Raw genomic sequence first — 15,775 nt, 5'->3', positions numbered from 1 at the left:
AACTGATCTTAAGATCGAAATATGGTGAACAATTTTATACCAAGTAAATAAGACAAAAGCTATTCCAGAGAAGTTTTAACAGCCTATAAATATGGCACTGAGGAATTCCTAATAACAAAATTTCTCAACCTAATTCAGTTTCTCTCTCAATTTTACATGTTTAGTAAACATGTTCTTATTCACGACATTCATCGCCTTTCAATTTTCATCAGTTTAGTATCTGATTTGCTCTTTAACAAATACTCTCATAATGTCACGACCACCCTTACTAGGATAGTGAAGACGGGGAAAACGTGACGAGGGGATGGACTAAGGAGCGGGGAAGAAAAGAGGGACGCAAATGGAAAACCCAATTAACTTCAAAAAGAAATATTTTAGTTTATTGAAAAGTTAAGCAACGGATTTTAGCCTCAAAATACTTAATGTCATAAAACAGTATTAAATAGTGCGGAAGACTTCTAGAAATTAATTTCAAACACGGCAGCGAAAAAACAAGTATTTAAGAGAGTCAAGGGAGACGCCTATGTATGAAGACACGACGCATCAGGAATTTCTTAAGGCTCGACTCAACATCCGCCGCAACATCACTCCGCTCAACCTGCCATAAAGGAAAACATATGCATGCACTGAGTACTTGATATACTCAGTGGACACACGCCAAATATTGATAGAAGTTATGTCATCCATACCATAGTGAACTTGAGTTTAACATTTTAGAAAAGAAATATCATCGAGTATCACAAAAAAACAGTTTCATAGCCTGGCCATGCAAATCAATCTCCCACTTTCTCACAAACCAATCATTCACATCCATCTTACCATAGTGCGACGAAAGTGTGGCCATACTATTCGCCCACGAGACCGGCCGACTAGCAAGGACGGCTCACGATCCCCTCTGTGTACACAGCCTGATAGGGTTTGGCGGCCCTACTCAGACCCGAATTCGTTTATCATAGCCCTATAGCCTAATGGAGCAAACTCACAAACTAGGCATCAAGCACAATCTCAACATAGCCATATAGCCTAACGGAGCAAGCTCAAACGAACTCGACATCAGGCACACAATCTCAACATCAAAACAATCACGACATGACATAACACTTTTAAACCACCCTTATAGCTCCACAATCATACTTTTGAAACGTAAAAGAGTTTAGTAAAAAGAAAGGCCCACCTCGATTGCTTACAAACACGATTCACAACTTATTGAAATCCTTGCTCTTCGTACCCACGTACGCACAACAACCATTATCAACATCATAACCACATAATACAACACAATCAGTTTTCTATCAACACATTACTCATGCATGTCCTATCGTTCCTTTCATCGTTTCTTATATTTGCTCATCCCAACGTTCACCATCTTAAACGAAACGAACACTCAAGCATACATCAACGTGTAACACATAGCCACATCATATGATACGTTTCGTATTCACACATGTATCATTTATTCACTCATAACTTGACAACATGTATTATTTTAACATGACAGAAATCTGGCAGAACTGCGCAGTCGTTTTGTAGAAATCATTAAAAATCCATTCGACCTCCGTTGGGGCTGAAATCTTATCACAACATAGTAGACACATCAAAGATCATCCAGTTAAAATTTCACATCAAATCACATCTTTAGGTCGGTCAAACCAAAAACGAAACTCACTAGGCGAGAATACAAATTCTGACAGAACGACGAAGTTAACTTTAAAAATTCATTTAAAATTCATCTTCGTCAAAAGAGGCTGAAATTATACACAACACAGAAGACATCTCAAATTTTACTCAGTTAAAATGTCTTGCGAAAATAAGATCGTTTGGTTGGTCAAACACACGTCGGAATCTACTGTTTGAAGATCACAGTTTTTATGCTTCACAAATTCGAATTAGGGTTTATCTATCAGTCATCCAAACACATATATTCATGCTTCCAACACAAAATCATGCTTCAAAAAGATCTCACAACCATGTTCTCATATATTCACATATCATTCACCAACGAATCATCCACAACCTCACACATACACATACATAAACGCATATCCACTACTTTCTCATGCAAAACATCAATCCCAACCGATTAATTTTTAGATCTATGATTTATACACTCACTATATGCATGAGGGAGTCAAGAAACATGGGTTCAATGGAAATGATGAGAAAGAGAATTCAAATATACCTTTCTTGTTAAAAAAACAATCGGTAGGAAAGATAATTGATGCGATAATGGGGCTAGGGTTAGAGTTTGGCTTATTTATTCTCTAGGTTTAATCCCACACTTAAATAAAATAATTAAATTGGTGGGGGAATAAAATAAAATCCCACAATTAAAAATGAAAGTAGGCGTGTGGAATGGGAGAGATCAAGGAAAAAATACTTAAATCCTTAAATCCTTAAATCAAATAGGAATAGGATTCAAATTTGGTAAGATATGGTAATATTTAATTGGATTTTAATTCAAGGAAGAAGACAAACAAGATACCAATTAAATCCACAAAATAATTCCTTCTCCTAATTACTAGGAGAAGTCGAAAATCTCCAGGGATGACATAATTTAGTTTGGATTTAATTTGGATAAATATCCCAAAGCAATTAATTAAATCCAAGAAAAATTATTATTTCCAATAAATAGGAGGGCCGAAAATTTCAAATAAAATAGCTAGAATGATTATGCATGATCCCATTTAATTTAATTCACACATTGGTAGCTTAATCACATTAACTCACATAACCCACAACAACTAATTTTACATAATTAACTCAAACACATAGAGACTCAATTTCCACAAAAGATATTCTTATTCAACATCCTCATTAATTAAAAATAAAATAAGTCGCAAAAATTTCATGTTACACATAAACTGTACTATCTTAGAATGACATTTTACCTTTTTCAGAAAGGAAGGTGAAAAGAATCAGTTGAGAAGAGAAGAATCCATCAACGCCTAATAGAACACAAGCGGTACGTCATAAATTATGATGGCAAAGCAAGTTTAATTACTAAGCTTGCAAAAAATATAAGTGGGCCAAAAGAGATCAGAACAGAGGAAGAAGAGTGATATTTCTCCATAATATTTTGTTTATAATATTATGAATATTTATTTTAATTAACACATATTCTTAACTATAAACATCATTATATTCTTCTTATCCTCTTTTTATTTTAATCTACTTACCTTAAAATTTATCTTTATTATTTAAAAATCTTATGTCCTACTTACTTTATAATTTATTTTCATTTGAAAGTGTTAGTGACAATACTAGTTCTGTCAATAAACAATACTCAAATTTATCTTTATTATTTAAAAATCTTATGTCCTACTTACTTTATAATTTATTTTCATTTGAAAGTGTTAGTGATAATACTAGTTATGTCAATAAACAATACTCCTAATTAACAAAATTTAAAATATTTTATCAATAGTATGAAAACAATTGAAAAAGCCGCAACACTTCTCTAGAAGTGAAATTGAAATTGAAATCCCTTTACCGGTGAGTGACTGCTAATCCCCGCTCTCACTGTATGGAGCCCTCTCCTCTCTTCACTGACGACCCCGCTCGCCGGCCGAAACGCCTGGAAGCCGGTATAATCTCTAGGATCCATCTCGAGAACTTCATGTGTCACAGCAATCTCGACATTGAGTTCGGAGACTTGGTTAACTTCATCACCGGTCAAAATGGGAGTACGCACGCACGCTCTCTCTAATTCTATCTCCGTCACTGTGTGTATATCAACTTATTGCACTCAATCTTCGTTCCTATTTTCATTTTTATCCTGTTAACTCATTCAGGTGGAAAGAGCGCAATATTAACGGCACTTTGTGTCGCATTCGGCTGCCGAGCTCGTGGTACGCAGCGAGCGAATACACTAAAGGATTTTATCAAAACTGGCTGCAGGTTTGTTTTCCTTTTTTTCTCGAAAGTATTTGGGTAAGGAATTGCAATCAGCATTTTAAGATGTTTTACATTTTCAGATGTTTTTACATTGTTGTAAACTTACAGTGCCTTCTCTTTGGTTGAAGATTTATCGTCAGAAAGTTTTATCACACACACCACTAATATTATCATAAATTGGAGGGGAAAAGGGTTGCCTGGGGAAAATGATCCACTCTATAGAATATGTTAAAAAATGTGAAAATATATACCTTTCATCAAAGAGAATGCAACTTTAGTGGATATCGTTTGTAAACTACTCAAAAATAAAACTAATTTGAGTTGTAGAGAGAATTGAGACTCAAGTAGTGAAACCAATTGCTTTTAAATACTCAAATGTAAATATGTTGTATCAACAATGATGCACTGATTTTCTCTCATTGGCCCGAATGGTCTAGGAGGTAATTACTGGTTTTATTGAATCCTATGTATCCCTATCTACTTGCTCTTGCTTTAGGGGGAAGACTTATGTCTTATATGTATGTACTTCTTTGATTTGAAATTTTAAGTCTCTAAATCAAAATTTCTCGCCTCCTTCTCAAATATGATTTCTTCCTCTCTACCCTTATGAGTTAAAAATTGAACCCCTCTAAAGTCTAAAATATGAAAAATAACCAACTTGACGTAATTCATGAGATGCCACTGCATATGATTTTCTACATCTCATTTTTATAATGTTTATTGATGTGTGCCTATCATATACATTACATGCTGTAGCATCATGTCTCCAATTTGGATCTAGCAAGTTGTTATTAACGTAATTTATTTATGGATGGTGCTTGACTAAATTGTTTCTTGTTATACCATGTCTTATAAGTTATTTCAATCCATTTTTGTCCATATACAGCTCTGCGCTTGTCCAAGTTGAGATAAAGAATCAAGGTGAAGATGCTTTCAAGCATGAACTGTATGGAGACACCATCACCGTGGAGCGTAGAATCTCAGAATCTGCTGGTGGCAGCATCACATTAAAAAACAGTCAAGGTTTTATTTGCTTGGTCTAATATCTCATTTGTTTTCGGTACATGTCCAGAAAAAGTTGAATATTTCCAATATCCCTGCCTAAACTGCTATATTAAGAAATATATGTGCGAGTAGAAGTGATTATGAATTAGTGAGCTCATTTGTTCAGATGTGTTGATGCTTTGTCTTAGCAATAAATATGAATTTGTGAACTCATCAAACAATAAGTTAGTTAGTTTCTCACCATTTTACTGCAACTTACAAAAGAATTAGTGCTAAAATTACCATAATATTGTTTTACATGCATATTTTTATCATAATTGTGAGTGGAATGTGTTAGTGAAAAATGAGGTGACTGAAATGGGACAATTAATGGGGAATGAGGAAAATGGCAAAATGGAACAAGAAAGGGGGACCAGAGGGAGTAGTAAAAATTCACTTTTTATATAGGAAGAAAATTACACTGTAACATTAGCTTTGAAATTTACACTAATAAAATCTTTCTTGATACTTGATTGTGTTGATTTTTTTTCACACTGCTCAGGTGACACAGTGATTTTTCTATGATGTGTTCCTGCATTTGTCAATTCATTGTAAAAAAGATTTTTGCCCAAGTTGGATTACTGATGATCATTGACAATGACATCTGTTCCTTTGGAAAACTGGTGTAAGAAAAACCCTTAGTGAGAGGTTGTTTCCTTTGAACTTTTCATTTTGAGAATTTTCATGATATTCTTGAAGTTCGTTTGTGGCATATTTTTACTCATAAAAGTCAATTTGTAATTGAATAAATGGGATGTTCTATAATGCCTATACTTTAATTTTTCTGTTGAGTTTTCTCTTATCTGCAGGTTGGTTGATGGTTTATTTCTATAACCGAGAAATTAAATTTTGTCAAGAAAATGTTTTCTCTCTCTTCAATCATGGGGATTTATTTTTCTTCCTATATGCTTGTCTGGTTCCACCCTTCCTATGTGCTCTTTTTCCAGAAAATGATTTAATCGTGGGGATTTATTTATGACATCGTGGTTATCTTCTATTTTTATTACTATCTAATGCTTGTCTCTCTTTATTACTTAGTTAATAATGACAACTATAATGTTAAATATTTGTATGCTATCCTGATTGCTCACTATTCAGGTAGAAAAATTGGCTCCAAGAGAGATGATCTCCGTGAGATTGTAGAATACTTCAATGTCAGTACTACTAACCATTTCAATGCATTTTTTAAACTTATGAAAGATGAATTGATTCTGCTGCAAACTTTATCTCATTTTACTTCCAATGTTATCAAATAGCGGATATGGCGGCGCCGTGGCGTTCGGTGGTGGAAACGCCATAGCAACATGTCGCTGCCATAACACCGCCATATCCGACATTTGACAACATTGCGTGTGTACTGCTTTTAGGAATAGGGCATTATGCAAGAAACATTGTAGTTAGAGTGGTATATTATGCTTTATTAATTGTTTAAAGTGTTTTAGATGTTATATTTTTAATATTTTTTAATTTTTGAATTATATATAAATACATAAGTATTATTTTATTTATTTAATTTTTGACCGCCATATCCGCCATATCCCTGTGGCGGTTTTTAGGCAAACCGCCATAAGCCGCCATACGAAATTGATAACATTGTTTACTTCATTGATGACTAGAAAAGCTATCTTTTTGTTTAGTTATATGATATGGACATGTTATTGACTTGGTTCTCTGTCCCTTATCTAAGTTCTTGTGTCTGACCTTGTTGCTGATTCAGGATGCTCTCTCACTTGATGTTTATAGATCAAACTTTATTGGGTCACTGAGTTACTTAGCAAATGACATAGACATTTGACTGAAAGGGTGACCACAGGCCTATGATGGACAACTTCAATAGCTTTTACTTCACCTCAACTTAAAGAATATATGTTTGAGTGTACACATATGACATATCTTCCTATGCTGTCTGGTTCCACCCTTCCATTCCATGTTGCTAGTGAGATATCATTATATTGACACCTTATCTTCCGTCCTTAAAGTATGCCATTCTTTATGTCAGTGTTATCAAATAGCGGATATGGCGGCGCCATGGCGCTATGGCATGGCGTTCAGTGGTGGAAACGCCATAGCACCATGACGCTGCCATAGCACCGCCATATCCGACATTTGACAACATTGCGTGTGTAATGCATTTAGGAATAGGGCATTATGCAAGAAACATGGTGGTTAGAGTGGTATATTATGCTTTATTAATTGTTTAAAGTGTTTTAGAGGTTATATTTTTAATATTTTTAATTTTTGAATTATATATAAATATGTAAGTATTATTTTATTTATTTAATTTTTGACCGCCATATCCGCCATACTAATACGCCATATCCAATACGCCATATCCCTGTGGCGGTTTTTAGGAAAACCGCCATAAGCCGCCATATGAGATTGATAACATTGCTTTGTGTGTTAATGTCTTTTAGGCTCTGGAAATAGTTTACTAATGCAAATATTGTCAATATGTTTTAGTAGTTGGTTAAGCTTTATATGATGCAGCGTTTCATGGAATGTTTGATGCTTTAGTGTGCTCAACTATCTTTCCCATTTGAGAATTATCACATTATACTAGTGGAGAGAGAAAAAGATCAGATCAAGAATTAATTCTGTCATCTACAATGCTGTCCTCAACTAGACCAATGGTTGGACTATCATTTTGTGTTGATATCGTATTATCTTAGATACTGCGGTATCAATTCAGGTGAGGAAAATGCTACTAGCTAGAACTTATGTGCCTATTACAATTACGGGATTTGTTTTTACTCTTAGGGATGTCAATCCACTCTGAGACTAGTGCATTGGCCATAAAAGACCGAGAAAAATAAAGTTTTATAACCTTGAACTGAATGGTTAGAGGGATTGGAAATCTAACTCCATATATTTTTAGCCACATGTTACTCAGTTTGAGATTTCAAGTATTGTAAGAGTTAACTATATAATTTCAAGTACTGTACTCCCTCCGTCCCAGCTAAGAGTTGTATGCTTTGACTGTTCTAGTTAATATGAAAATTCCATGTGTAATTTTCCACTGAGCTTTTTTACCAGCATTGTCTGTTTGTTGGCAAGAATGTAGCTTTTGCTTAGCTTTTTATATGTCTTGTGCACTGTGAAAGCAGATATGTCAAATTTAAACAGATGTTGGTCAACAGGGTTGAGCTGTCATGTGCTGCGTTGCTTTTATTTGTCATGACAGTGGCAACAAAATCTATTAATGAACATGGCTTTCCTTTTCTTAGTACATAGATTTAGAACCTATGATCATATTAATGTGGAATATCAATTTAAATATTTCAGGTAGTGTCTTTACTTGGGACATACATGTTTGGGATTTCTTGTAGCCACTTTTGGTGTAAATGATCATAGTGCTTTGATGGGATTTCGCTACTGCATCTCATGATTCTCATTTTAATATTTCATTATTATATTGTTCAATATCGAAAAAGGTCATACTTCTCAAATATGAGTGTGTTCTGGGAACTAAAATGGACTTAATACTTTTATTGGATAGTTTCATTTTCTAATCTAATTATTATTCTCTAATCTAATCAGTGTTATTAATAGCGTATGGCGGCTTATGGTGGTCGGTCAAAAAACCGCCATAGGGATATTGCAGTTGGCATGGCGGTATTATGGCGTAAATGGCGGTCGATAAATTAACAAATAAATAAAATATAATACATAACATAAGATACAAAAAATTAGAATAGTTATAGGAAAATTAGAAAATTAAATGGTGGAAGACAATAATTATGGAGACGCTTTCATCGAGTAGAATAATTATAGGAAAAGAGAGAGAATTATACAGTGGAATTAATCCATGTATCGAGTAGAACAGTTATAAGAAAAGAGAGAGAATTAAATAGTGGAATTAATACAAACTGAGCATCCACAATAGTGGATTAGTGCCCGCCCTAGCCACATTCTAGCGGCTAGGGCGGGCGTCTAGTCCACTATTGCAATCGGCTAACGGTAAGGACGAGCGCGGAGCGGACGAGAGGTTGGGCATGGACTAACCTGCTAGCCGATCGCTGGCCGCCTATTTTGCGGCGAGCAATAGGCTACTCGATTTATTTATTTATTTTTATTTTATTATTTATACTCTATATTTACAACTCATTCCACTTCATTTTTTTAATATTTGATAAACACCAATAATTAAAATGAATTAAATCGTATTTGTCAATTTATTTGTCGGGCTAGGGCATTGGCTAGGCTATTGTTAGCCTATTGCTAGGTTGTTACTTGGCTAGGACAGTGGCTAGGCTGAAGGAAGGGCATGATGATGTGGCAGGAAGAGTTTTTGGCTAGACTATGCTAGTCTGATGCTATTGTGGATGGTTCAAGTAGTAGTACATAAAAATTTTCAGCTATCGTGAATGAAAATCTAGAATCTGGAGCCTTGTGCGTGTGGAGACTGGAGAGACGATAACTTGGATTGACAGCAGCGGTTATGATATTGAAGCCAGAAACTCCCATAAACCCTATAAATAGACTGTTTATAATGGCCAATGGGCTAGGTTACATGTCACGTGGGCCGGGTAGTGGGGTAAGTGGGGTCGTTTTACAAGGAAAAAAGGCATCTTGACCGCCATGAAAGCCATATCCTGCCACGGCGCTTCGCAAATGGCGGCCGCCATTCAAAAAAGGGAGTAAACTGCCATATCACATGGTGGCGGTGGCGTTGAGCCTAAAATCCGCCACGGGCATCCGCCACGGCGCCGCCATCTCCGCTTTTTAATAACACTGAATCTAATTATTATATCCCCTCCCCACTCTTTGCCTTCAGTTTTTATGGATAATACTACAATCTTTCTGTTAATGTGGTTGACCTGTTTCGCTATATAGATTGATGTAGAGAATCCATGCACAACCATGACACAAGACAAGAGTAGAGAATTTCTGCATTCAGGCAATGACAAAGACAAGTTCAAGGTAACAGTGAACTTGTAATTAACTACTTTGCTACTTCCACATAGCCAACTGAATCTCATTAATTTGGATAAATGTAATCACTAGTTTTAGTTATAACAAAACAAGTAACACCATCTTTACAGTTCTACTTCAAGGCAACACTTCTTCAACAAGTGGATGACCTACTAAGCGGTATTGACAAGCAGCTACAAGATGCAAATGGCCTAATTAGTCATTTGGAAGATTCCTTAAGGCCGGCAAAGAAGGAACTTGATGAATTACAAGAAAAGATAAAAAACATGGAAATTATGGAGGAGATGTCACAACAGGTGCAGCTATTAAGAAAGAAACTAGCTTGGTCGTGGGTATATGATGCTGATAGAAAACTTGATGTGCAACATACGTTGATTGAAAAGCTAAAAGGAAGGATACCTAGCTGTCAAGCAATGATTGACCAGAATCATGTATGTGGTTTTTCTATCTCCTGGAAAAATCTTTTGTGTTCTTTGTCTGTTTGTCTGTGTCTCCAAAGTGACCTGGAAGCATATTGCGGAAGATCTTCTGTGTTGATGTTTGATTTACCTCTACTGAGTAGTGATAATAAGCTGCTGGTGATGTCATTGATTGCTTTGGTTGTAAACGATTTAGTGGAAACTCCTTACTCTTCAGATTACTTAGTAAATTCTTATTGGGTTGTTTCCAAAGATAAGACTAGCTAAATGGTGACTATTAGTGCATCCATCCTGCTGGGTTCGTTTTTGGCCAAATTTATTTTGCCAAATAACCTGAGATGTCCGCTGAGATTTGATTCAAAGAGTTGGCTAACTGATAATACCCACATTGCTTATTGCAGCACAAGATGGAAAAATTGAATGATCGATTGGCAGCAAAGAAAGATGAAATATCAAATATGATGGAAAGAACATCTGAAGTTAGAAGATTGAAGGAGGATCTACAGCAAAATCTTTCTATGGTATGGTATTTATTTGATATTCTGTATTACACTAGATTCTTTTAATTATCAAAGGCTGATGAAAAATGTATTCTTGCTCAGATCTCCCATTTTCCTTACGTTCTAGTTTTGTCATTCATTCTCTTTAATGTTCTTTTGCCTGTGCCAAATAACTGTTCTTTAGAGTCTGCCTCGACTAAATCTTGAAGTGTATATCTTCTCCTTTACAAGTTTCTTTGAGAAAAATTGTTTGCCTCATCTAGTTTGGTAATTGCTTGAGCTTCTTTTCTTCTATACACAGCAGCATAATCGGTGTACTCACTCTTGTAGAGTTCTATAGCAGTATTGTTTTTGTGACTAAGATCCTGAAATGTAAAGATTTTATTTTAGGCTGTGAAGGAGCAGCTTGAGCTAACAGGGGAACAAGAGCGCATAAATAGGCAAATTGATAATATGGTTAAACAGGTCAGATCACTCGAGAGGCAGATCCAGGAAATGCATGAGCAGTATCAGCAAAATACACAGGTAACACACTTGCTGAGATATGATATACATACCAATTGGCCTTTTAAAACTGACATAGGTGAAACAAACTAATCCAAGGTCATTGGTGTTACTTTGAGTCTTGAGATGTGCATTGATGTTATTTACCGTGGGAATCTAATACAGATTACTCCATAAGTGCAGTTTCTCCCAATGCCAATATAATTTAAGAGTTCAAAAGTGCTCCTACATTACCCCAAATGATTAATTATATGTTCCAATACAATTTTCTTTTACAATTTTTTTAGAAATTAAGTATTTTCTAATTTAACCCTCTGATATAATAAGTTATATGAATTATATTTTCTAATATATTTTTTTGAGAAAATATTTATTTCCTTGTAATTTTAAGCTTGACATAAGAAGAGTTTCTTTTCAAGAAAATAAATTATTTTTCTCTCTAAATGTTTTTCTGAAAATATAATTATTATTTTATTTAATTAGTTATATGAATTATATTTTAGACTACTGTTTCTCGAAATATGGACAAATGGCAGTTTAAGTCCAAAATCGGTAGAGTACATTTTACCAAAAAAACTTTTTGGTCATATACATTTTATGTAATAGCCTCTGGTCCTAAACAATATGTTTTGATCCATATTTAATGGTTTTGTAAAAAATTAAACGCTCAACCATGTTTTGGCCTGATTATGGGTTAAATATTATTTTAATTAATCAAATGGAAGTACAAGTTGGTCTCGCACATTTGTTCAAAAAACCTATTGGTCATATACACTGTTATGTTTTGGTCTATATTTACCCCAGTAATTAATCAGGTCAACGTGGTTGATAGTTAGTTTTTGACAAACCTTTACATATGGACCAAAACAAATCTAAGATGAGAAGCTAACACACTCAATGGGTCGAACCAAAAGTTTTTTTGCACATTTGTAAGAGACCAATTTTGGACTTTAGTCCGGATGTTTTGATATAATTAGCTATATGAATTGTATTTCATGATCTAATTTTTCAAAAATAAGTTATATTTTCTTTTACTCCCTCCGTCCCCAAATATGCGCTTTGGGTTCGGCACATGTTTTAATGCAAAATTGGTAAAGTAAGAGAGTTAGAGAGAAAAAGTAATTAATATTGTTTGTGGAGAACGGGTCCCACCTCATTAGAGAGAAAATAGTTTCTAAAATTAGAAAGTGCATATTCTTGTGGGACGGACAAAAAAGGAAATGGTGCATATTCTTGTGGGACAGAGGGAGTATAATTTTTGGACCAATTCATAATGTGTAGGACCAAAAAGTGAGCTTGAGCAAATATTTGGGACCAAAAATGGATTTCAGACATTAAATTTATTAGGTTAAACTGATTAGTTAATAGTATATGGTTAAGTGGCCAAACTGGTCAAATGCATTTGACCGTCAATTTTATACGGCTCCAATTTTTGACCGATTCATATTGTTACAGACCAAATGCTACCAAACATAATGTTAAGGAACAAAAAGTTCATTTGGGCTAATGTAAAGAACCAATTTTGGACTTTAGTCTTTCTAAAGCAAGTGCCTCACTACTTTCCAATAGCTTATGGCTAAAGCTACTTTTAAATTTTATATTCATTTATGGCTAAAACAAAGAAAAAAATACATACATACTTAAGAGATAATGCCTGACGCCAAAGTTCTTAGGTTCGAGTCCTCTATGGTACAATCTTTAAATTTATATTCGTTTACCCATAAAAAAGTATGGATACTAAATCATTGAACTCAGACTTGTTTTTAGAGTGAGTTGGTGTTTTGAATGTGGCATATTAATATGGGATCATAAGGAATCTGTTCATAAAATGTACTCCCTCCGTCCCAATGTAGTTGAGTCGTATTCCTTTTTGGGTTGTCCCAAGTTAGCTGCGTCGTTTCCTTTTATGTCAAAAACTTTATCTTTTCTCATACTTTATTCTCTCTTCATTTCTCTTACTTTATTCCCTCTCTTACTTTACTCTCTCCACTTTAACCTTTAACACATCAATTTCTTAAATCTCATGCCCAAAAGAAATGCCCCAACTACCTTGGGATGGAGGGAGTATATCTTACACCAAAATACAACTGAACCAGATATAACTTGCAAATATGATATGGTTCAATAGGCTGAAGAAAATGAGATGGAGGAAAGGCTTAGGGAACTTCAAGCTGAAGTTGATAAAGCTAATGTCAACACTCAGAGGTAGCATTCCATTCTAAAATTCTTTCATCTGCTATGTGCTAGCTTTCATACTTTCAGAATTCAAAGGTCTTTTCATCAAAATGAAATCGTCATTCAGATCGAAGGAAGAAGAGGAAAACATGCAGCAGAGAATAGCTATGTTAGAAAATGAAATACACCAGATTTTCATTCAGGTAATGGTATCTGTATGATGCGTCAGCTTGTGCATCTTTAAAATCATGCACCAGGACAGTGCAAGCTAAAGACATGCAATGGAATTGCATACCACGAACTGGTTGTATGTTCTATATGTGTGGAAATGTCAAAAGAATTGAAGTCATTAGTCTTTACATTGTCCTTTTTTGTTCTGAAATTTAACAAATTGAACTTTCGCAACATGTCATGTTTCTAAATGTTTCCAGTTCCTGTTTCTTTTCAAGAAAATCTTCATTTATGGCATAGACGAAGCTACACTAGCCCCCCCCCCCCCCCCCCCCCGAATTTGATGTTGCCCCCAACAGTTTCACTTTTATCTATACTATGTATATATATCGAATCTTGCTAACAACATCCCTTTATATTATTTTACATGCCTATTCATCTTCTGTTTTTTTTTAATTATTGTAAAAATTACTACTCCCTCCGTCCCACTATAACCGACACAATTTTCTTTTTGGGATGTCCCATTCTAAATTGCACATTTTTTAAAATAGAAACTTCATTCACTCTTTCTCTTACTTTATTCTCTTTCAACTTAACTTACAAAAACAACATTGCATAAAATCCTGTGCTGAATAAGAAATGCTCCACATAGAGTGTGACGGAAGGAGTATATGATTATGTTATTTTAATCTATGTTATCTCTTAATGGGCACATCACTTTAATTTGCACACACCCATTTTATCTTTACAAAATATATACTACCTCTGTGCCCTAAAAATAGAAATAATTTGTATTTATTCATTCATTTTCTATGTTTAATTGTACTTCATTAGTTTCCATGAAATATATTCAATATTTCAAAATATATATGGCCAAAAAATTCTATTATTTTATAACAATGTTTTTCGATTAATGATGCCTAGGAACGTAGCAATAAATTTAACAATGGCACATGGTTGCATCCGACGATGCCGATACCGATACCGACTCCAATTTTTTTCATAATTGTTAAAAATGATTCGGGAGTAAAATTGTTTGAGATGTTCATATATTGCCACGTGGTGAGTTGAATCGATCACAATTGCAGAAAGAGGGAAAATAAGATCAAGGAGAGAAGTGGTTTCTGCATATGTGATTGGTTGGACACACCTTGTGGCGATATTTCTGGACCACTGACTTTATACATAGTTCGGCCCACTAACTACTTAGTCACTGTTCATGGAATAATTTAGTCAGCATGTCCTTCTCCAGATTGAAGATGTCGATAAAAGCAATCGTGATATTTCCTCACGGATACGGGAAATCCAAATGCATCAAAGGAATAAGGTCTCGATTCTCATCTTGTTGATATTCGTATATTCTGTTACGTTTACTTTGTTTTTTTTTTTATCTCAGTTTCTTTTTCATTGAAGGTTACTGCATTTGGAGGAGGTCGGGTAACCAATCTTTTACAGGCGATCGAGCGGAATCAGCATAAATTTAGTATTCCACCCATTGGTCCCTTAGGTGCCCATGTGGTATATTATACAAGTTCATTGGCATACTTCATCCCGCATGATATTGATGCTACCTATTTATGCTTGTTAACGGATCTTCATGGTTTACTGTTGGTTTTTGTAATATATAATTAATTTTCTGCTTTTGTTTCTCCATATATAATTGATGAAAATGTAACCAATTAGTGCTTTTGGAGGATGAAAAGGTTTGTTGTTGGATTCTGGTGAAAAGGAAAAGTAGATAACTTCAGCCAAAGTTTGGGAGCCATTTAAACAAGCCATAAATCTAGTGTACCAGAGTTTTTCTTGATCAATTAACTTAAATGTGTATCTACATGGAACATACATAAGGAGGAAATCGCGTATATAGGCCACTTGGCCTTTAAAATAACGCAAATGTACCCATTTTGTTATCAATTCCATTTATGGGAAAAACGCCGATGAAGTTGGCGTGTTTATAAGTAAAAACGCCATTGAGATTGGCGTGTCTATACTGTAAAACGCCAACATAGTTGGCGTTTACAATGGCACCGTATTCTGCTCGTATTTTTAACCAAAATACTTAAATTTGAACACGCCAATCGTGATGGCGTCTTGACTAAATAAAACGCCAAGTTCATTGGCGTGTTTAACGTTAAA

The 15,775-nt window shown here is 34.8% G+C and overlaps 1 protein-coding gene across 2 annotated transcripts in view; it reads left to right on the top strand.

The window, feature by feature from the left end:
- Positions 1 to 3,451: 3,451 nt before the first annotated feature.
- The window catches only part of LOC121779716 (structural maintenance of chromosomes protein 6B-like), a 36,843-nt gene continuing 24,519 nt past the window's right edge, over positions 3,452 to 15,775 (top strand). Inside the window, exons 1-12 of one of the 2 annotated variants that reach the window (XM_042177107.1) lie at positions 3,452 to 3,683; positions 3,792 to 3,897; positions 4,781 to 4,917; positions 6,037 to 6,092; positions 9,772 to 9,858; positions 9,981 to 10,301; positions 10,691 to 10,810; positions 11,180 to 11,314; positions 13,422 to 13,498; positions 13,596 to 13,671; positions 14,892 to 14,966; positions 15,053 to 15,280. In XM_042177107.1, coding sequence (XP_042033041.1) covers positions 3,524 to 3,683; positions 3,792 to 3,897; positions 4,781 to 4,917; positions 6,037 to 6,092; positions 9,772 to 9,858; positions 9,981 to 10,301; positions 10,691 to 10,810; positions 11,180 to 11,314; positions 13,422 to 13,498; positions 13,596 to 13,671; positions 14,892 to 14,966; positions 15,053 to 15,271 — 1,569 coding nt within the window. In that variant the 5' untranslated portion in view covers positions 3,452 to 3,523 and the 3' untranslated portion in view covers positions 15,272 to 15,280. Of the gene's footprint in view, positions 3,684 to 3,791; positions 3,898 to 4,780; positions 4,918 to 6,036; positions 6,093 to 9,771; positions 9,859 to 9,980; positions 10,302 to 10,690; positions 10,811 to 11,179; positions 11,315 to 13,421; positions 13,499 to 13,595; positions 13,672 to 14,891; positions 14,967 to 15,052; positions 15,281 to 15,775 lie in introns of those variants that run through there. The other variant, XM_042177106.1, reaches the window with a different exon arrangement.

Source organism: Salvia splendens, chromosome 19, assembly GCF_004379255.2.
Source record: "Salvia splendens isolate huo1 chromosome 19, SspV2, whole genome shotgun sequence".
In the NCBI taxonomy this organism is placed as follows: Eukaryota; Viridiplantae; Streptophyta; class Magnoliopsida; order Lamiales; family Lamiaceae; genus Salvia; species Salvia splendens.
Note: the sequence above shows the minus strand (reverse complement) of the source record. Positions and strands in the feature narration are given on the sequence as shown.